The 24,059-nt window shown below is 34.5% G+C and overlaps 2 protein-coding genes across 3 annotated transcripts in view; both read left to right on the top strand.

Annotated features, from left to right (window-relative positions):
• The first annotated feature begins 2,629 nt into the window (after positions 1–2,629).
• Positions 2,630–24,059, top strand: part of LOC144567068 (sugar transport protein MST4-like) — a 43,202-nt gene continuing 21,772 nt past the window's right edge. The window contains exons 1-5 of one of the 2 annotated variants that reach the window (XM_078317112.1): positions 2,630–3,004; positions 4,659–4,987; positions 5,816–5,940; positions 6,030–6,318; positions 6,842–7,798. In XM_078317112.1, the coding sequence (XP_078173238.1) occupies positions 2,860–3,004; positions 4,659–4,987; positions 5,816–5,940; positions 6,030–6,318; positions 6,842–7,504 (1,551 nt within the window). In that variant the 5' untranslated portion in view covers positions 2,630–2,859 and the 3' untranslated portion in view covers positions 7,505–7,798. Of the gene's footprint in view, positions 3,005–4,658; positions 4,988–5,815; positions 5,941–6,029; positions 6,319–6,841; positions 7,799–24,059 lie in introns of those variants that run through there. The other variant, XR_013515351.1, reaches the window with a different exon arrangement.
• Positions 10,391–16,052, top strand: LOC144567066 (sugar transport protein MST4-like). Its single transcript, XM_078317110.1, has 5 exons — positions 10,391–10,745; positions 13,680–14,008; positions 14,334–14,458; positions 14,962–15,250; positions 15,362–16,052. Exons 1-5 carry the CDS (start codon positions 10,595–10,597, stop codon positions 16,025–16,027), a joined length of 1,560 nt encoding a protein of 519 aa, XP_078173236.1. The 5' UTR covers positions 10,391–10,594; the 3' UTR covers positions 16,028–16,052.

The following is a 24,059-nucleotide window of genomic DNA, read 5'->3' as shown; positions in this document are numbered from 1 at the left end:
ACCCGATCTTTTTTTTTTCTTTTTTCCTTTTCACAAGTTAAAAAACTCTTGTAATGTGTTTATATTAGACAGTTAATAACAGTCACTTGTAACAGCTGAATTTATAACAGCTTTAGGTGTTAGTTAGACTGTTAATGATCATTAGATGTTAGTTAGACTATTAGTGAGCTTCTTGTAATATGCCCTATATAAGGAGCAATAGAGAGAATGTAAATCAAGAAAATGAAATAAAAGATTCATTCTTCTCAAAATCTCTTACTGTCATATCAGTACTCCAATTACTCTAATAGTTTATCATCAGTCAAATAAGGACTTGATCCTTATTTTAATTGTTTTTTAACAAATTAGTCTTACCGGCATTTAGTTTGTGACTTGACAACTTTTCAAATGACACCAAATTTGAGATAGACGCGATATATCTAAATTATATTGAACATTTTTACAATTTTTTATTGTGTTGATACTTTTTTTTTTTTTTTTTTTTTGTAAATTATCATGATTGTTCACAGTTTCAAATAACAATATCATGTCAAATATTTTTTGTAAAAGGAACTAGACAAAAACAATATTGTAGGTGTCGCAAATTTAAAATTAGAATGATAATTTGTAAATATTGAATAATTTGGTAATTTCACCTCCAATTTTTATTATTAATAATAATTGTTGATTAGTTATTTGAAAAAGTGCTAATAAGCTATTTTAATTTGATTTCTCTTAAAAATATGAAGTGAAAAATTTGAGTGCATAACCATGATATTTTTTCTGTAAAAAAAAATAGAGAGTTTGTTTAATGAAATGTCTTCAATACCGTGTCCTTCATTTTTACAAAATAACATTATTTCATATCCCTACAATGTTAAACATTTTCTTGAAATAGAGTGCAAAATGAAAGAATCTGACTTCAAAATTTCTACTTTATTCCGTCTTTTTCACAATTTCGTCATGATTATACTTTATTCGTGTATAACTATTTCACTTAATTTCGTCGAACTTCACCTGTGTCATTTAACGCCAAGCGCCACCACATGTCCACATCTACGAGTGCGTATCCTCTGAGATACCTCAACTTTTGCGTGACCGACGTGTCCGGTGCCTATTCGGTGATAGCGCAGGGGCCTGTATTATTTGTGCTTTGAGATTCGTGAAGAACTTATTTAAACGGTTGAGATTTTCCATAAAGTCACGCAAAGTTTGAGATAAACGAATTCCACATCTACGGTAGTACCTATCAATAATCAATATCATTCGACAACGGAAATAAATATGCTGTTATTCCTTGGAAATAACATGAACATGTTATTCTGATTCTAACCGTTGGTTATTTCATTGAGATTCGAGCATACAAGTTTCAACGGTTTAGATCGAATAACAGGTTCCTGTTATTCCGTAGAAATAACAGCAGATTTATTTCCACTTCGACACCCGGGAAGAAATTACGCTGTTGGGATGGATTAAACAGACGGAACAAATCCGGTCGTCAAATATAAAATGTCCTGGATTAGTTATTCCACACTACTACAAAGTACAAACTGTTACTGTGTGGCCAGCGAGTCGCTGCAACTGGGCAAATTACCTAAATGCACAAACTAGTTGCATATTTGGGCATCATGCAAATAAAAATTTTATTTAAAAAAATAAAAAAATAAAACATTTTTTCAACAATAGATTAATTGCTCAACCATTCAAATACGTTATGCACGAATCTCAAAGTATAAATAATACTAGCCTGCTACGCTATCTTCAAATAGGCACCGTATACATCGGTCATAAAAAAAGTTGAGATCAGCGTTTATAAACGCTAATCAGCCAATTAGTCTTTGGCAGTGACTAAGCCGTTATAGATTTTTCCGACTAATCAGTCGATTATTCCCGATTAATCACTTAGCGGTATTTTATCTATTCGACGACTGCATACCGTTATTTACAACACTAGTTGAGATATCTCAGAGAGGATACACACTCCTTTCACACTAGTACGGCACTACACCACAAACTACATGATTTTAATATTTTAGTGAACCTAAACAAATATTCGATCACCCCTGCTATGATATTTATGTTTGAAAAAAATGAGTGCACCAAATCAAATATTGAGTCACCCCTATATGGCTATATCTGATTTAAAAACTGAGTGGATTGAAACAAAGTTTCGATCACCTTGTGTCTGAACTGAAACTTTGATTCGATTCTAGTTGTTTATGAGAAGAAAAAAACAATCAATTTGTTTTTCCTGACAAATCATTTTTTTTACTTTCTAAAAATAAAAAAAAGGGCAAATAATATGTAACTGAACGTTATCTTGGTCTGGAAAAAATTCTCACAAATGAGGTATATAATTTAGAAAATAAACATGTCAATTAAGAACCACATCCTGTAATGATTTTAGACGCCACAAAAGATCCTAAATGTACCTATCATACAAGGTCAATGGTTTGGAATTCGTATCCTCTGAGATATCTCAAACTTTGCGTGACTTTATGAAAAATTCCAACCGTTTAAATACGCTCTACACGAATCTCAAAGCACACATAATACTGATCCCCTACATCACCCCCGAATAGGCACCGGACACGTCGGTCACGCAAAAGTTGAGATATCTCAGAGGATACGCACGCAATGGTTTGTTCCAAGTCTTCCTGCCTCCTTACCCAGCTCCTTCATCAAACAATCAACACTGAATTAATTTCAACTTCTGCTTAGTCACTATGTTGAAAACCTCCTCTTTGTCTCTATAATCTCCTCAATTTGTTCAAACTTCAGTTCAATTAGTAATTTATAACCCCTTTCAGTACTCCCTTTTCCTCTCGTCTCGTCTCGTCTCGTCTCGTCTCGTCTCGTCTACCATTTGGTCAAGGCAATATGTGGCGGAGAGGAGGAGGTTGTCCGGTGGAGCCTCTAGAGGTGAGCATGGATTCCGAGGCCAAGATAACTCCGATTCTGATTATATCTTGCCTTATGGTGGCTACCGCGGGTTTAATGTTTGGTTATGATGTGGGCAACTCAGGTTAGATTTTTCTCTATAATCCTAAGTTTAGTCTTGATTTCACTGTTTCAGTTCTAGTTAGCTATTTCAGCTGTGTCAATAGATTATAGTGGGTGCTAATTAATATCAATTAAGGAGCTTAGTTCAAAGTTGTTCGGTACCATAGTTGTACTATTTAATATCAGCTTTGTTGGAAGTTCTCAAATATTCTTTTTAGAAAGATGAGCTGAATTTTGTTTTCAATGATTGATTATAATTGATTTTGATTTGTATAAAAAAAACTTTTTCTAAAAGCAAAAGAAAAAAAATATAATAACGCAACAATAACAACAATAATGATTTGCAACTTACATTTATGATACATGAGTATTGAAAAGTATAATTAGTACAAACTTATAATAGTTCTAATAATATTACGAGATGCTTTTATTTTTTCTTTGTTATCCTCAAAGGGCTATTCTACAAAGGATATTGTTCTTCATCTAAATTTGACTAATAAGAGTAAAAAATAGATTAGCACTCTAGGAAGGGACAATGCCATAAAATCAACTTTATAACCTATTATGTGTAAATCATATGATACATGGTCCATGGCTTCTTGCTTTTCATGTATATTCCTCAAAAAAAATTGAAATTACGTATTTCCCCTTCTAAAATTCATGATATCATATTTACCATTCTAAATTTCAATAACCCACAATTTACTCAATTATTAACTTTTCTATTAAAACTCATGTTAAATTTATAAAGTACCCATATTACCTTTTATTAAAAAAATAAAAAATATGTAAGCATATTTAAGAGAAATATTTAGTCTTCTAATTGGTCAGTTGTGAGCATTTTCTTAAATGTGACACGCACATATGCGTATGCATGAATGCCCCTATGTATGTGTCATAACTCACAAGTAGAAAAATAAACCATTTCTCCTCATAAAATGACTAGGTAGAAGACGAAACTTTTTTTTTTTTAACAAAGATTACATATTTTTATTTTTTAATAAGGGTAAAATGAGTACTTTATAAATTTCAAAAGAGATTTAATAGAAAAGTCAATAAATTGGGTAAATTTGTGAGATTTTGAAAGTTAGAAGGATATACATGATATTTTGAATTTTAGAGGGGCAATACATAATTTTGAATTTTTTGAGGAGTATGCATGAAATTTTCCCTTTTTTTAATAAACATCCATTGTAAACATTTGAAAGTCTGCACTTCCCAGCTACCTAAACTTTTGCTACATATTCTCCAAGCTTATCCAAATGGCACTCTTATAATTTGACAACCTATTGGCTCCTTCATTTCTATTATTACTTCTGTTTCAGGCACTTCTTAGTTCCAAATAATAAAAACTTTATCCTTATTTTGTTCTTTAGTTGTCTTGTTGAATCGTCGATTACTTATTTTATAAAATATTTGGGAGAAGTGCATAGATCCAACCCAATTATATATCCAAAAAAAGGAATTAGATGAGATATGTTGCCTGAAATACTTATTATCTTGATTTGACTTATTAAAAAAATGAGAAAGCAACGACATGTTGTAATAGATTTATCTGCCACTTGATTGAGCATTTTTTTAATTGTTGTTAGTATTCTGCATGGTTCTTTAACTATTTACTTATATCCGTCAAGCTGCATGATATCTTGATAAAATTATCTGATTTTTTCTTAAAGGGGGGGTGACATCAATGGATGACTTCCTAAAGAAGTTCTTTTATTCTGTGTATGTTCGCAAAATAAAGCATAATTATGTTGAAAAAAGCAAATACTGCATATTCAACAGCCAGACACTTCAACTTTTCACATCTTCGCTCTACCTGGCCGGCATCATAGCCACCTTTTTTGCATCATACACCACACGACATCTTGGCCGTAAGCTTACTATCGTGGCCGCTGGCTTCTTCTTCATTATTGGTGTAGTCTTTGGTGCAGCTGCACAAAATCTGGCAATGCTTATCATAGGGAGGATATTACTTGGCTGTGGTGTTGGCTTTGCAAATCAAGTAATCCATATATACCTTTGTTTCATGAGCTTTTGTCTCCTTTTCGAATTGCCATCTTGAGAAGTCAGTAGCAGATAGGGGTGTTCATTGGATTTGGTTTATTAGGTTTTCAACCGAACCGATAAATTTTGGATTAAATGGCTTGTTTTTCGGTTTAAATAGTTCGGTTCGGTTGAATTTTTTAATAACTTCGGTTTTTTATATTTGGTTCGGTTTAATCTCTCTTATTTTGGTTCATCCAAAAACTAAAATTTACTTGATATCTATTTGAGTTACTTCGGTTTTTTATATTTGGTTCGGATTAATCTCTCTTATTTCGGTTCGACTGAAATATATCTTGATACTTAGTTCTATGATTATTAAATATATTTGTGTATGTATTGAGTTTTGACCTTCTGAAATTTAATCTCTCTTATTTCGGTTCAACCAAACAAAACCAAAAGTAATTTTGGTTTTTTTGGTTCGGTTGTTATTGGATTGACAAGTTTAATTCAGTTGGTTCAGTTAGGTTTTTTAAAACCGAATAAAATTTTGGTTTTGACTATTTTAATACGGCTTTAACTGAACCAACTGTTTGAATACCCCTAGTAGCACATTTGGTAGCGTCCCTATCTTGTGAACAAGTTATTTTCACCTTTTTGGTGTGCAAGTTATACTGGAATGTTGCTTTATGAAAAGTTTCTCAAATTTGAAAAAGGATTGAGATGTTGTACTCAAATACCAAAATTGATGTTCAACTATCCTACTTAAGTCCCCAATTATCTTGTCAACATTTCCTAATAACAAAATCACTAAAAAATGTGTCATGTAACTATGCCGTGCATGCAGGCAGTACCTCTGTTTCTATCTGAAGTCGCACCAGCAAAGATACGTGGAGGTCTAAACATCTTGTTTCAACTCAATGTCACAGTTGGCATACTCTTTGCAGCCCTTGTCAACTATGGCGCAGCAAAGTACACCTCTTATTTGTTCTCATATTAAATGACTACTACTACATTAATACAACTAGGAGTGTCTAATATTACAATCTTCTATTATAAAGGATCCACCCATGGGGATGGCGATTATCGCTTGGTGCTGCTGGCATTCCTGCTTTTGTACTAACACTAGGAGCACTGGTTGTAGATGATACCCCGACTAGTTTAATCGAGCGTGGCTGCCTTCAAGAAGGCAAAGCAGTGCTAAAGAAGCTGTGCGGCACTGACAACATTGAATCTGAATTAAAAGAAATCATAGAGGCTACACGTGTAGCTCAGCAGGTAAAACGCCCCTTTCGAGAACTCCTCAAACGCCACAACCGGCCGCCACTTGTCATCGCCATATTCCTCCAGGTATATTGCAAACTTTTGTATTGGAGTGATGCTACGGTAATATGTATATTACAGATCGACCCGTGCTATGAATCTATATCTCTATTTTAAAAATTCAAATAGCCAATCTAAAACATTAAACATGATCTCCATAAATGAAAATGTAATAGGAGAACAAAATTTACATCATTTATAATTTTTTACTATTTTTTAAGTAGGTAGAAAATCACTACTTTTGGATCGTCCAGAATTTTCATCAAGTGATTTTCTACCTATATAAAAAAATAGTTCTAAAAAATGTTAAATTTGGTCTGCAAGTACATTTTCATATGAAGATCATGTTGAACGGTTCAAATCGACTATTTGAACTTTAAAAATAGAGATGCGAGTCCATAGCGCAGGCCGTTGTGTAATGTGTATTCATCACCATAGCCTCACTCTTTGTATTAAACATCTTTGATCTTCATTATTTATATTATTTTACCTTTGTCTCGTTGGTTGTGATACTTAAAAATTGTTTTATCTGGTTTAATTTTGGATGTAGATATTCCAACAGCTTACAGGGATCAATGCAATAATGTTTTATTCACCGGTGCTCTTTATATCATTCGGCTTAGGAAACGATGCATCGCTATATGCAGCTGTGATCTTGGGGTCGGTCAATGTTCTAGCCACATTAGTATCAATTTACGCAGTTGATCAAGCCGGCCGTAGGTTGCTTCTACTCGAAGCGGGTGTTCAAATGTTTGTTTCACTTATCATGATCACAGTTGTTCTTCGCTGGCATGTCATCGACAAATCTGGGGATCTCAGCCATGGAACTGCACTGATATTAGTGGTCTTGATTTGCACTTATGTGGCCGCTTTTGCATGGTCATGGGGACCACTAGGCTGGCTTATCCCTAGTGAGGCATTTCAGCTTGAGACGAGATCTGCGGGACAGAGTGTGACGGTGTGTGTTAACCTTATGTTTACGTTTCTTATAGCACAAGCATCTCTGTCAATGCTGTGCCATCTCCAGTATGGCATATTTGCTTTCTTCTCTGGATGGGTGGTGGTTATGACAGTGTTTGTGTATTTTTTCTTGCCTGAAACTGAGAATGTGCCGATTGAGGAGATCAGTGACAAAGTTTGGAAGAATCATTGGTTTTGGAAGCGGTTTATAGATGATGACAGGATACCAAAAACGATTGTTACTGTACCATAGAAGTTGGTCCTAGAATTTCAAGTAGAAAAGGCTAGCTTACATTGGATTGATATTTCAGGTATATTCACTTGTTCCTAGAATGATCAGTGGTTACTTCTGTAATTTTTGTTTGTATATCCCTTATTTCAAAGCATTAGTTTACGTAATTGTATTATATTATAGTAGATCTTCATATGTGAAAAGTTTGATCTGTGACGATAGTGTATTTTAGTCAAATTATTGAGACACCAGTGTGCTTCTTGATTCATGAAAAATAACAAACTGAAAATTCATAATGGATTTTGAATTCTTCTATTTGATATGTTGCCAGCGTGCCGACCTTTTCTTGTCTTGTTAATTTCTCTCAATAAAAGCTTTTTATTTCTTTATAATTGGAGGAGTATATTTGTCGCCACCAATCTAATAAGTTGTGTATGATGGAAAATGGAGCAATTTCTTCTGCCAAGACGAGACTGATCCTTTGGAGAGGAGTTTGAGGGAAGGGGAAAGAGACATTCTTATATGGAATCAAAAGTCCAAAAAATTATTTCACACCTCGTTGACAATGCTCCTCGTAATAAAGATTTTACGCGGCCATTTTGGCAACTTATTTCTTCTGCTATACTCAATCAACTAGATACCAAAAAAAAATCTTGCAAAAAAAAAAAAAAAAAAAAAAAACTAGATACAAAAAAAAAATACAGTGCGAAGGAAACACTGACAATCTTGTGGATTTTTTATATTATCCATCAAGTCACCAAACCTTTTATTTGTTCCAAACTTCAATCAAGTAATTTCATGCAAAGAAAAACTAATTACAGGGTGATGAACTGATGATACGATCTTGGTTGTCAGCACCTCATTAGTCTTTTAATAAAAAGAGAGGGATAACAGTACCCACACTAAAATACTTTCAAAAATTTTGCATCATAACTATAACTATATGGGAGGACCATAATTACCTGGGAGGACCGCAAAACTCCAGCACTAGATTTTTTCTCTACAAGTATTAATATTGACATTCTCAACTATTTAATTATATGTACGGAGGCATTTATACTTATGAGGTCAACACTTTTTACGTAAATAATTATCTTCCCAATCAAATCCCTCAAATGTCCCTGCACCATAAATACCGGGGGGGGCATACATGTTTCTAAAATTATTAATATTACCATAATATCTGGGGATAGCAAAGCTTGATATTTTTTTACATATGGCATTGGATGACGTATGAAAGTATTTATACATATGCACTGAAGTATTTATATGTATATACATTGTACAAAGTTTAATCTTTAGGTGTTTAATTGATTATATCAAATTATCCATCAAAGTATTAATATATTATTTTATAAGTATTTATACTTATATACTAAAGTATTTTGTATTTTTGTTAGAGAAAGATTGATGCAAGGATGATTGAGGAATGTTGATGCGGAGATACGAAATCCCCACTACTTCATTAGAGAAAGATTGACGCGAGGATCATTGAAGAACTGGAAAAAGGAATGATTATATTAACTTACGCATAAAAGTATTGATATTTGATATCTTATTTGCAACTATTTATTCCTATGAAGGTTGACGTGGGAATGAGTACGGGAACTGAAAAGGGAGAGGGGTCATATAATTAGTAGAGACCATAGCATCAATAGAGGAATGTTGCTGCGGAGATTTTAGAGAGATTGAAAAGGGGAGTTTCATATAATTATTATAATAGAAAATACAATTTTTTAAAACTCAAGTTGAATTTCTCGTTCAGAATTAGTGGTTGACTATGTAATTCGCACCTTTGAATAATTTGCATGGAAATGTATGACTGGGTGCTTTTACTGCAGTTACAATGACATTACACGCATAAATCAACACCCTGGACTATAATAAAATTCAAATTGAGGAGAAAAGATTTGCTCCACAGCACCCAAAAAAAAAAAAATTTGATGACGTTCAGTCATTCAGATAATGTCTGTTGGCATGCACATAGGCACAGAGAGCGTTACAATATCTGCAATTTCATTGCATAGAGGCACAGAGGTCGTATTTTCCTCCAAAATAATTGTAATATCTCATAGGCAAACTATTGCTAAATGGCTCAAATGGGAAAATTAGAAGTTGAAGAATATGATCTCTCCTGATATCTCAGAGGCAGTTTAATTGCTTACCTTAAAAAGAATACATAATACAGTTTTGTTTCTGATGTCACTCATACAATGTACTAGAAAATGCTAGTATCACACACGCGAAAAAAAAAAAAAAAAAAAAAATCTTTCAGTCATTCAGATAATGCGTATTAGCATGCACATAGGCACAGAGAGCATAACATCTGCAATTTCATTGCATAAAGGCTTAAATGAGAAAATTAGTTGTTGAATAATCTGATTTAAAGATCTTGGAAAGAAATTGCAGGATTGTGAGATCAGTTCCTGCAGTCAAAAGAAAAAGTTTAAGATTAATAAGAGGCAGTATATCCCCAAAATAATTTTAATATCTCATAGGTTCACATCAATTCTAAAATTTAGAACTATATAATTACATTTAAAAATAAATAAATAAATAAAGCAAAACCAAAATTTGTCAGACATTAACAAGTAAAGCAATTATCACTGAAATTGAAAAAAAAAAGACTTGATTAAATCTTATAATGCAAATCACCAATGATAGATATAAAGCAGAGCTTCCCTATCAGATTAATACCAGAACCAGGACTGCCTTGTAATCTCTAGAAAAATTTTAACTTGGGTGGGATCCAAGAAGAAATCAGGGATTCCATTAGGATGTAAAACATTATTTGTGTGAGAAATAATTGAAGGACATCACATTGGTTAAACCTATCCCATACTGACTGGTGAAACCTATCCTCAAATGTTCCTATCATACAGAGTCAATGGTTTGTTAGCAGTCTTTTACTCTTCCTGCCTCCTTAGCTCCTTCAACAAACAATCAGCACTGAATTAATTGTAACTTCTACTAAGTCACTATCTTAAAATCCACCTTTTTATCTCTCTAATCTCCTCAATTGGTTCAAACTTCAGTTCAATTAGTAATTTTTTTAACCCTTACAGTGCTCCCCTTTTCCTCTCCTCTCTTCTCCTCCTTTGTCAAGTCAATATGTGGCGGAGAGTAGGAGATTATCCGGTGGAGCCTCAGCCTCTAGAGGTGAGCATGGATTCCGAGGCCAAGATAACTCCGATTCTGATTATATCTTGCCTTATGGTGGCTACCGCGGGTTTAATGTTTGGTTATGATGTGGGCAACTCAGGTTAGATTTTTCTCTATAATCCTAAGTTAGTCTTGATTTCACTGTTTCAGTTCTAGTTAGCTATTTCAGCTGTGTCAATAGATTATAGTGGGTGCTAATTAATATCAATTAAGGAGCTTAGTTCAAAGTTGTTCGGTACCATAGTTGTACTATTTAATATCAGCTTTGTTGGAAGTTCTCAAATATTCTTTTTAGAAAGATGAGCTGAATTTTGTTTGCAATGAGCGATTATAATTGATTTTGATTTGTATAAAAAGATTTCTTTCTAAAAGGAAAAGGAAAAATATAATAATAATAATAATAATAATAATAATAATAATAATAATAATAATAATAATAATAATAAAAAAATGATGATGATGACGATAATAATAATAATAATAATAATAATAGAGGGATCCACTTGCACCATTTTTTGGTGACACCGGATTACACCATATATTTTCAAAGTCTAGACAGTCGATCCAAACTGTTCAACATGATGGATATGATAAAATGTACTTGCAGATCAAGTTTTAAAATTTTTTGAATTCTTTTACTATTTATTAAGATGAGTACAAAATTTAATGGTCTAAAAATAACAATTTTGTAAAATACTTAATAAATAGTCAAAAATTAAAAAAAAAATATAAAATTCGATACGCAAACACATTTTAATATATCCATCATGTTGAACGGTTTAGATCGACTGTTTGGAATTTGAAAACTTAAAAAATGGAGAGTGTAATTCGGTGTCACCAAAAATGGGTGTAATAATAATAATAAAATAATAATAATAATAATAATCATCATAATAATAATAATAATAATAATAATAATAATAATAATCATAATCATAATCATAATCATAGTCATAGTCATAATCATAATCATAATAATAATAATAATAATAATAATAATAATAATAATAATAATAATAATAATAATACATAAAGATATAACAATAATTTGAAATTCCTTTAATGATGCATGAGAAGTATAAACAGTTCTAACATATTAGTTATAATTAGATTACAAGATGCTTTTATTTTGTTTCCTTGTTATCCTCAAAGGGCTACTCTAATAAGGTTTGTGCCTCACCTAAATTTGACCAAGGGTAAAAAAAAATAGATTAGCACTTGGGAAGGAACAATATATCCAACAAAAATCACCTTTATACCCCATTATGTAAATCATATGTTACATGGCCCTTGCTTTGCATGTCTGTTCATACATTTTTTTTTTAATTAACAATTGCCAGCCACCTAACCTTTTGCTACATAATCTCCAAGCTTATCCAATGGCACTCTTATAATTTGACAGCCTATTGGCTCCTTCTTCATTTCATTTATGGATCATGATAGCAATTTCCGTAGGTCTATCTCCGCAAAAAACTCCGCACTAACTGTCAAAAAAGTCATAGGGAGACCGCTCAATCATTAATACTCTGCAGAAACTGTTAGTATTTAACTTGAAGCATCAAAGTATTTATCCTGGATTTGCAAAGTATTAATCCTTATGCAATGATCTCTATTTATGACTGAACAAATCAATCCATCAATTGTCCCTGCACAACTGGGGACCATTAAATAAACAATCCCCTCATAAATACTTATCAGTTATCCCCGCACAAAATTTCTTTGTTTTTTTGGATTGTCCCCGCGCGACTAGGGACCATTAAATAAACAATCCCCTCACCTAATGATAAATACTTCTCAGACATAATAATAAATACTTTATGCTACATGGATAAATACTTTATATTACATGGATAAAAACTTCTCACATATAATTGCAACTTTCAGTAAAACATCAATAATAAATACTTTTCAGACATAATGATAAATATTTTATGTTACATGGATAAATACTTTATGTTACATGGATAAATAATTTATGTTACATGGATAAATACGTCTCAGACATAATTGCAACTTATAGTAAAATGTCTGTGACAGTGATAAATACTTCTCAGATATAATGGTAAATGCTTGTCAGAACAATGTAAATACTTTCTTGAACTTGTCAATAAGTAATGTTTAATCAAATCAAAGTATTAATATGTCAGATACAATGATAAATACTACTCAGATATAAGGATAAATGCTTCTCAGAACAATGATAAATACTTTCTTGAACATCAATAAACAGAGCAGGGATTGTTATTCAAGGAAAGTATAATTAACGCGGGGATTGTTATTAGATGACAGTATAATTAATGTGGGGGATTGTTAATAAAAGAGCAGTATAATTAATGCGGGAATAAATGAAAATTCTTAGCGGAATTAATGGGAGAATAAAAAACAGTTAAGGAAGTTAATTTGGAGAGAGAGAGTGCGGGAATAAATGGGGAGACAGGGGTGGAGGGATTAGTATAATTATTCTTCATTTATTTATTTCTGTTTCAGGCCCCTTTAATCCCATATAATAACGATTTTATCCTTATTTCTTTCTTTACTTGTCTTGTTGAACCGGCTATTATACTTGGTTAATAAAATATTTGGGAGAAGTGCATATATCACACCCAATTATATATCCAAAAAAAAGTTATTGGATAAGATATGTTGCCTGAAAAGACTAAAAGGTTCTACATCATGTAGTCCTATTTATTGAAAAATATGTTCAAGTTAGTCTTCGGTCAAAGTCTAATCTAAGAATCTTTTGCTCTAAATCAAAACAGAAGTCAAAAATATGAAAACAAGGGATAGTGGACAAACTAGTCTAATGTTATCTTCATTTTGACTTGTTAAAAAAAATGAAAAAGGACGACATGTTGTAATAGAATTATCTGCCGAACTTAAATGTCGCTAGTATATTATTTAATTAATTTCTTTTCATCTGAAACTTGGTTAGTAAACAGATCAGTGTATAACTAACATTACTTGAAATTTATTATTAAGAGCTAAAACTTGCAAACCATAATGATATCTTGATAAATGCTAATTTTTCTTAAAGGGGGAGTGACATCAATGGATGACTTCCTAAAGAAGTTCTTTCATTCTGTGTATCTTCGCAAATTGGAGCATAAATATGTTCATAAAAGCAAATACTGCATATTCAACAGCCAGACACTTCAACTTTTCACATCTTCGCTCTACCTGGCCGGCATCATAGCCACCTTTTTTGCATCATATACCACACGATATCTTGGCCGTAAGCTTACTATCGTGGCCGCTGGCTTCTTCTTTCTTATTGGTGTAGTCTTTGGGGTAGCTGCGCAAAATCTGGGAATGCTTATTATAGGGAGGATATTTCTTGGCTGTGGAGTTGGGTTTGGAAATCAAGTAATCCATATACCTTTGTTTCATTAGCTATATATTGTCTCCTTAATTTTCAAAAAAATTCCATCTTGCAAAATCAGTAGCACATTTGGTAGCATCACTATCTGGTGAACAAATTATTTTTACTGTTTTTTTTTTTTTTTGTGACATGTTATACAAGAATGTTGCTTTATCAAAAGTTTCTCAAAATTGAGATAAAGGATGAGATGTTGATACCCAATCACCGAAATTGATGCTCAACTATCCTAGTTGTCCCACCTATCTTGTCAAAATTTCTTAATTACAGAATCACTAAAAGCTGTGTTATGTAACTATGCCGTGCATGCAGGCTGTACCTCTATTCCTGTCTGAAGTTGCGCCAGCAAAGATACGCGGAGGTCTGAGCATCTTGTTTCAACTCAATATCACAGTTGGCATCCTCTTTGCAACCCTTGTCAACTATGGTGCAGCAAAGTACATGAACGTCTTATTTATTCTTATATTAAATGACTGCTACTTTATTAGTCAATGTGCTTAATGTGAGGATATAGTACTATGTGTAGTGCGGATTGATTCGTCCTATGAATCAATATCTCTGTTTTCAAAATTCAAACAATCTGAACCGTTTAACATGACCACCTTATTAAAATTTACTTGTAAATCTAATATTACATTTTTTTTATTTTTTATTTTACTATTTTTTTAGATAAGTAAAAGATCACTTGATCTAAATATTCTAGACCAACAAAAGTAGTGATTTTCTACATATCTAAAAAAATACTAAAAAAATTCTAAAAATATAAAATTTAGTGTACAAATAATTGTTTATATGGAGATCATGTTGAACAGTTTCGATCGACCATTTGGACTTTGAAAACAGAGATATTGATCCATAGTATGGATCAATCCGCATTTTGCATAGTACCATAGCCTCACTCATGTAGTTACTGTAATATTAAAACCTTCTATTATAATAGGATCCACCCATGGGGATGGCGATTATCGGTCGGCGCTGCCGGCATTCCTGCTTTTGTCCTAACACTAGGAGCATTGGTTGTAGATGATACCCCGACTAGTCTGATCGAGCGTGGCTGCCTTCAAGAAGGCAAAACAGTGCTGAAGAAGCTCTGTGGCACTGACAACATTGAATCTGAATTAAAAGAAATCATAGAGGCTACACGTGTAGCTCAGCAGGTAAAACGCCCCTTTCGAGAACTTCTCAAACGCCACAACCGGCCGCCACTTGTCATCGCTACTTTCCTCCAGGTATATAACAAACTTGGAATTAAACATCTTTGATCTTTCACTCTTTTATTTTACATTTTGTTTCAGTTGTGATACTTAACATTGGTTTATCTGGTTTAATGTTGGATGTAGATATTCCAACAGCTTACAGGGATCAATGCAATAATGTTTTATTCACCGGTGCTCTTTATATCACTCGGCTCAGGAAATGATGCATCACTATATTCTGCTGTGATCTTGGGGTCAGTCAATGTTCTAGCAACATTAGTATCAATCCACTCAGTTGATCAAGCCGGCCGTAGGTTGCTACTACTCGAAGCGGGTGTTCAAATGTTCATTTCACTTGTCATGCTCACACTTGTTCTTCGCTGGTATGCAATCGACAAATCTGGGAACCTCAGCCATGGAACTGCACTGACACTAGTGGTCTTTATTTGTACTTACGTGGCTGCTTTTGCATGGTCGTGGGGACCACTAGCCTGGCTTATTGCTAGTGAGGCATTTCAGCTTGATACAAGGTCTGCGGGACAGAGCGTGACGGTGTGTGTTAACCTTTTGTTTACATTTCTAATAGCACAAGCATCTCTGTCAATGCTATGTCATCTCCAGTATGGCATTTTTGCTTTCTTCTCTGGATGGGTGGTGGTTATGACACTGTTTGTGTATTTTTTCTTGCCTGAAACTGAGAATGTGCCGATCGAGGAGATCAGTGACAAAGTTTGGAAGAAGCATTGGTTTTGGAAGCGGTACTTTATAGATGATGACAGAATACCGAAAAGAATTGTTATTGTACCATAGAAGTAACTACTAGAATTCCCAGTAACTGCAAAGGTAGCACTTAATTTGCAAGCGTAGGAAGGGTCCTTGCAAAAAAAATTGCTTTTCTGATTAAAATAATATAGCACTTGCTATTTGCAAGTCTAGACCCTTGCAAATAATCATGCTTCCAAATCCACAATGGCTACCCTTGCTAATGTCTCCTATTGGCTCTTGCAAATAATAATACCTCCAAAACATGCCAGATAGTATATTTTATTGTAAATGTCATAACTATTTGCAAGAGACACCGTTGCAAATGCTTTTATGAATCTATTTATATTATTTTATTGTAAAGGTTCTTACTATTTGCATGAACAATCCTTGCAAATGTTTGTATGAATTTGTTTATATTATTTTATTGTAAAGATTCTAACTATTTGCAAGAGCCATCCTTGCAAATGTTTTTATGAATATGTTTATATTATTTTATTGTAAAAGTCTTAACTATTTGCATGAGCCACCCTTGCAAATGTTATTAAGATTATTTTTATATTATTATATTGTAGAAGTATAAATATTTTTCATTCCTAGCCCAAAAGACTTTAATATTTGAATGGTGAATATAAATATAAATCACAACAACAAAAACTTTAATTATTTTTTTTAGAGAAGGAAAAGTATAATAATAAAATTGACTTAAATTGTATAGAAAGAAACAATAATTTCAAAACAGTTAAGTTTTACTGTTACTAGGATAAATTAGTAATTTCCATTTACTAACATATATATTAATTTCCATTTTTGGTAAAATTATTCATCATGACTACTTGCTCCATAATAGCTAGGCCAAAAAATTCATTTAACCATAAGCTTAGAGCAGCTACAAGAACTTAAAAGTACAATAGTTTTTGTAATTTTGGAGTATATGTGAAACCTGGTTTTCATAACAAAAGTTTCTAGTGCAAACTTCCTATTAAACCCATAGTACCCTGTTTGCAATAAATAACAACTCTAGAGGCATATATCCACTTAAATGACTATGAATATACAACAATGATATGTATGAAGAACTATAAATTCAACAAACTAAAATATAATTTGAGGACAAATAAGGGAATACCTGCTTGGAATCACCAAAAGTGACTGTTTATGAAATACTGATCATCCAATATTCTAGATAGCAAGATTGAAAAATTAACTGAATTCCTTTGAAAGAACTGCCTTGAGAACTATTTAATGAGGATATCTAGCAATCACTGTCTAACAAGTAAACAATGTCAAAAGTACCATGTTGTTTAACTTCGAAGAGTGGTACCAATATCAAATTCAGAGTATTTTTCAAATGAAGGATCATAATTTCCCTGTTAGGTTAATTCCTACACCCATGATGCAGCGGTACTAGGTTACCACTTACTAGTATAGGTTGTAATAGTAGATTTAAATTAGGCTTTTACTTTCACTGTTTTTTCCATGCTTTGTTGTAACAGTAAATTTAAATTAGGCTTTCATTTACATGTAAAACAATTATATTTCAATGTAATGCCCATGGGCTTATGATAAAAAAAAAAAATGGGGTACATCCTGGACTTTACCAGTATATGACTTCTCAGCAAAGACTGGTTTTGTACAACAGTGTGAAAAATTTGATAAATTAATAAAAAGCAAAGAAAGGAACTTGCATCAGAAATCTGACAATAGAAAACCAGAAACCAAAATGAGTTTCCAATATGTGTTTCTAGCCAATATGAGTTTCAGAATCTTTGAGCTTCTTTTCCTGCTAATCAACTAACACTGATTTGGACTCCAAAACAAACCTATATATGCAAGGTAAGAATATGTGAACTCCTTATGATCAACCATCAATATTTAAAATTTCATTATTTAAAAATATATTCATTACAATAACTAAAGAGATAAATGATGAACAACTATACAAGTAAGCCATGTCATCTTTTTCTGATATATTTGGAGCAATTACAATTTATCACAATAACTCAAGATTGACCACTAATTTGGGTGAAATTGGGGTCAATTTTTGCATTTACTGTAACAATACGGGGTTTTAGTGATATTCAACTGTATAATTAAAAACAGCATAACCAATTTCAAATGGTAGATCGAGTTGGGCGGACAGCACCACAGTTCATAGCAGATTAAGGTGTGAAATCAGAAGTCTTGAGGAGAAAATGGGAGGCGAGCCGATAGAACCTCCGTTGAATTAAAGAGCTTCAAACTAATTGCACTTTTACTTGGCTTCTAATTTTTTTTTCTTTGGCAAGGAAATGATGAATCAATTTACTTTTCTTTTGTTGAAGAAGGGCGACTACACCAGATCCAATCAGAATAGCCGGTTACAATAAGCAAGAAGATTATTAGGCAAATAATCTAATATGGTGTGCAACAAGCCGGATCATTTGCTAAATATAACCAAGGGACAGCTGCCTCATTCTATTTGATATTATTCCATGTAATAGATAGATATATTTGGAAAGAAAGAGCTGTAAATCTTCTCCTAGAAACTCTCTATATGTACTAGCTTCTCCTCTGTTTTTGATCATCTAGAAATTGTGTAAGAACAATAGAATTAAGAGAGAAAATAATAGAATGAGATGAGAGGAAGTAGGCCGACTGATTTGCCGAACCTCTATAAATTTGTGTGTTTGTGTTATTTCTCATTTCTTTAAACTTTGATATGGTATCAGAGCTCTTGTAGTTGATCCTGGAGACGGCTCTACACCGACCTTCACCAAAACGATTTCTTGTTGGCCATGGCAGAACCATCAGAAACACCCAAAACCGAAGTACCATTAACCTCAGATTTCATCACAGAACTTACCACAAAAATTGCCCAAGCACTCATCCAGAACCAAAACCAACAGATAATCCCAACCCCTCATATTGATCAGACCATTCAACCTGTTGCAGTCAAGTTTGACGGAAAAAATTATGGCATCTGGTCCAACCTGGCTGAAGGATGCCTCTCTATGAAGGAGAAGTTCGGGTATGTAAATGGAGAACGAGGTGAACCGGCACCTTCAGATGCCGAGTATCCAAGGTGGAAGGCTGAAAACGCCCAGGTAAAGAACTGGCTTCTCAATTCCATGGAACCAAATCTTATAGGTAACTATGTCCATCATACATCGGCCAAAGATATTTGGAATGCCCTAAGGGTTACCTATTTCGATGGGGGTGATCTGTCTCATTTCTATTCCCTAAAGAAAAGGGAATACCAAATCAAACAGGGAGGGGGGTCGGTAGAACATTTCTATAGTTTGTTGCAAGGCTTATGGAGAGAAATTGATTCAAGGCGACCAAATTTCATGGTTTGTTTAGTAGATATTGAAAAACGTAACAAAGAATTGCAGGAAGACAGGTTGGTCATATTCTTAGGTGGCCTTGATGAAAGGTTAGATGGTGTACGGGCAGAAATTATTCGCACATCCTCCACTGACAGTTGATGAAGCATATGGGAGAGTGCGTAGAGAAGAAGAAAGGCAAGGTGTGATGCTAGGTGACCGAAATGGGCCTTCATATAATCCTATGGCTATGGTAGTTCAAGATGGCAATTTCTCCTTTAATCAAGTATCTCAGAACCGGCCCTCATACTCGTATACGGGTCAACCAGGTGTGTTAAATTCCGTCTAGCATGGTGAGTCTAACCCCGGGGTAAGCATGGGTCACCAGATCTTCACACACAGGGGAAGTACGGAGGAGACTCAAAACGGTAAACCGGCTGACTATCCTCCAGGTACGGGTTTATTTACATGGAAGAACAAACCAGGTCCAAATAAGAAAAATTTGTACTGCACGAACTGTGGGAAAAAGAACCATACTAAAGAAGGCTATTATAAGTTAATTGGTTTTCCCGACTGGTATCCTGAATTCAAGAAGAAAAAGGCAGCAGAAGCTGCTGCAGCAGCTGAGAAAGGAAAAGCAACTTTGGCAGTTACTGGTAAGACAGAAAAAACAACTAAAGGCGAAGGTAATGTTTATTTATCTCAATGTAACTATCATACAAGGAAAAATAATTCTTGGATAATTGATTCTGGAGCAACCGACCACATGACCTTTTGTAAGAATGATATATTCAAGTGCTCTAAATCCGAAAAAATAGAAATTTTAAATGCCAATGGTGTGTCATCTCCAGTAACAGGAACTGGAAATGTACATATAACCCCTTCCTTAACATTACAAAATACCTTACTAGTGCCATCATTATCTACTAAACTCATTTCAGTAGGGCAACTTGCAGAAGATTTAAATTGTGTAGTAATGATGTATCCAAACTGTTGTATTTTTCAGGACATCCTCACGAAGGAAGTCATTCGGCGTGGTATTAAGCAAGGTCGTCTGTATCACCTTGAAGACTTGAAGATTGGAGAAACAAACCTAGCAAAGAAAAGCTCTAAAGCCGAAACTGAAATTTGGACATGGCATCGGCGGTTAGGGCATCCCTCCTTTAGCTATCTGAATAAACTTTTACCCTCTTTATTTGATGATTTAAAAACCTCAGATTTTCAATGTGAAACATGTGTCAAGGCTAAGAGCCATCGTGTGTCTTATAAACCGAGCTTGAATAAATGTAATAAACCATTTGATTTAATTCATTATGATGTTTGGGGTCCGGCCCCGATTACTTCAATTGCTGGGTATAGATGGTTTGTTTTGTTTATTGATGATTGCACCAGAATGACGTGGATTTATCTTTTGAAAGGAAAAAATGAAGTAACGGAGGTTTTTCAATCTTTTTTTTACTATGATTCGAACTCAATTTGGTAAAAATATTAAATATTTCCGTAGTGACAATGGGGGAGAATTTATCAATAGAGCCTTGAGGGATTTTTTCAATACAAAAGGAATTATTCATGAAACTTCCTGTGTGGGTACTCCTCAACAAAATGGGGTAGCTGAACGAAAAAATAGGCACATCCTAGAAACTGCACGGTCCTTCCTATTTGAAAATCACGTACCTAAATTTTTTTGGGACACAGCAGTAGTGGCTGCCGTGTATGTTATCAATAGATTACCCACAAAAGCAAACGATTATCAAACCCCTCTCAGAACCCTTGCAATCCATTGCCCGATTCCCTCAGTTTTGAGTTTACCCCCAAAGATATTTGGTTGCGTTGCATATGTCCATGTTCCGAAAACACAACGTTCCAAAATTGATCCTTGTGCAGTTAAGTGTGTCTATTTGGGCGTAGGGTTCCATCAGAAAGGATATAAATGCTATGATCCCAGTACAAGGAAATGGTTTGTCACCATGGATGTAACATTTGTTGAAAATGAGTCATTTTTAAAAAATACCAATTATTCATCTCAGGGGGAGAATTTAAATGAGACTGAAAATTGGTATGAAAATATTTTTCCAGATTTTCTGAATATTAATCCAAGCCCGAATCAAAACCTTCCTTCTTCTGAAACCGTGTTACAGCCGAACCTTGACCCATGCGAAAATTCTCTTGAACCAAACCCTGACCCTTGTGAAAACCTTCTTGAGCCGAACCATGAGATAGCAGATTCAGCTCGGGTTGAGGCTCATAGCCCAACTCGGGTAACCGAGCCTACTAGCCCTGGCCCATATCGGGTCTATTCCAGAAGAAACAGATCAGCCCAAGAAGAAGTGAGGTCCGAGCAAGCCCTTATTTTCGGAGATGATCAAGTTGAAGAGATCTGGGTTGAACCAGAGAGTGGAGCAGTGATACAGACACCTCAAGTACCACCAGTGACTTCTGAGGATGATCCTACGGTAAGTATTCCTAATTCAAATTACATCTTACCGCCCAGGAAAAATAGGGGAATGCCACCAAAAAGGTATGTTCCGGAAAATGGAACCAGTACAGAAATCAGATATCCAATAGCCAACTATACAACCACGAATGAATTACCAAAACAACTCAAGGAATTTAATGACAAAATGTTGTCCATAGCTGTACCAGAGAGTGTAGAAGAAGCAATGAAAGATCCAAAATGGGTACAGGCAATGGAAGAAGAGCTGAGTGCATTGTATAAAAATGAAACCTGGACATTGGTAAAATTACCAGAGGGAAAAAAACCCGTGGGATGCAAATGGGTGTTTACAATCAAATTCAATGCTCAGGGCAATGTTGAACGGTACAAGGCGAGACTAGTGGCTAAAGGCTTTACTCAGACATATGGCATTGATTTTCAAGAAACATTTTCTCCTGTTGCTAAACTAACTACCATTCGAGTTTTGTTATCTCTTGCAGCAAATTTGGACTGGCCACTACATCAGTTTGATGTAAAGAATGCGTTTCTACACGGAGATTTAGAAGAAGAGATTTACATGGAACTTCCTCCCGGGTGTAATAACTCGGGTTCAGACAACGTAGTGTGTAAATTGAAGAAAGCATTATATGGGCTCAAACAGTCTCCCCGTGCGTGGTTTGGTCGTTTCTGTCTAGCCATGAAGAGTTATGGGTTTAATCAAAGCGATTCGGATCATACTTTATTCTTTAAAAAGAAACAAGGAAAACTAACCCTTTTGATTATATACGTTGATGATATGATTATCACAGGAGATGATCTAGATGAGATCAGGAGGTTAGAAGAAAGACTGGCTGGAGAATTTGAGATGAAAAATTTGGGGGGCTTGAAATTTTTTCTCGGCATAGAGGTAGCTAGATCAAAACAGGGTATTATTTTATCTCAAAGGAAATATATTCTAGACTTACTAGCAGAAGTTGGAATGCTTGAATGCAAACCGGTAGAAACTCCGGTAGCTGTAAATGAAAAGCTGGGAGAATTTGAAGGCCAGGTACCTACAAACAAAGAAAGGTACCAGAGATTGGTAGGTAAATTAATTTATCTATCGCATACCAGACCAGACATTGCCTATGCAGTGAGCTTGGTGAGCCAATTCATGCATAATCCCAGTGAAGATCACATGGATGCTGTGATGAGGATAATTAGATATTTGAAAGGCTCTCCAGGGAGAGGAATTCAATTCAGGAAAAATGGAAGGTCTGATATAATGGGATACACCGATGCAGACTGGGCCGGAAGCATTGTAGACCGTAAGTCAACTTCCGGGTATTTCACCTTTGTAGGGGGGAACCTGGTTACATGGAGAAGCAAGAAGCAAGGAAGTGTTGCACTATCTAGCGCAGAGGCTGAGTTAGTAGCCATGGTAAAGGGAATAAGTGAACTACTGTGGCTTAAGAAACTCATGGAAGAAATCGGGTTTGGACTAGATGAAGAAATGGTCCTATTATGCGACAACAAATCAGCGATGGACATGTGTCATAATCCGATACAACATGACAGAACGAAGCACATCGCAATTAATAGACACTACATAAAGGATCACATTGAAAAGGGGAACATTCGGCTTCTTCACGTGGGCACAAAAGAACAGCTCGCCGATATCCTGACCAAAGCTGTCCCTGGACCTGCACTCAATTGCGCACTAGACAAGTTAGGCATGACTGACATATACATGCCTCACTTGAGGGGGAGTGTTGAAGAAGGGCGACTACACCAGATCCAATCAGAATAGCCGGTTACAATAAGCAAGAAGATTATTAGGCAAATAATCTGATATGGTGTGCAACAAGCCGGATCATTTGCTAAATATAACCAAGGGACAGCTGCCTCATTCTATTTGATATTATTCCATGTAATAGATAGATATATTTGGAAAGAAAGAGCTGTAAATCTTCTCCTAGAAACTCTCTATATGTACTAGCTTCTCCTCTGTTTTTGATCATCTAGAAATTGTGTAAGAACAATAGAATTAAGAGAGAAAATAATAGAATGAGATGAGAGGAAGTAGGCCGACTGATTTGCCGAACCTCTATAAATTTGTGTGTTTGTGTTATTTCTCATTTCTTTAAACTTTGATATCTTTTTCATACGACTCATTCTCCTGGGCACGAGCCAAAATATTGAGGAACCAATATAACGTGGAGGGAGCCAAAAAATATGGCGGCACCCAAAAATGTGGAGGGAAGCTGCTAAACGTGCAGGAGTTTCAAGAGGGAAATGAAAATGTGGAGGGAAGCTGCCATTGATCCATCGTTCACGTTAAGGAAGAGATGTGGTGGGGTCC

This window comes from Carex rostrata, chromosome 16 (genome assembly GCF_964058835.1).
Source record: "Carex rostrata chromosome 16, lpCarRost1.2, whole genome shotgun sequence".
In the NCBI taxonomy this organism is placed as follows: domain Eukaryota; kingdom Viridiplantae; phylum Streptophyta; class Magnoliopsida; order Poales; family Cyperaceae; genus Carex; species Carex rostrata.
This window is presented reverse-complemented; position numbering and strand designations above follow the sequence as displayed.

Excerpts from the sequence above, each read along its gene's own strand:
- LOC144567066 (XM_078317110.1), top strand. The coding sequence starts at position 10,595 with ATGTGGCGGAGAGTAGGAGATTATCCGGTGGAGCCTCAGCCTCTAGAG. Across the intron at positions 14,009-14,333 it reads GAGTTGGGTTTGGAAATCAA|GCTGTACCTCTATTCCTGTC; the intron begins GTAATCCATATA and ends CCGTGCATGCAG. Across the intron at positions 15,251-15,361 it reads TCATCGCTACTTTCCTCCAG|ATATTCCAACAGCTTACAGG; the intron begins GTATATAACAAA and ends TGTTGGATGTAG.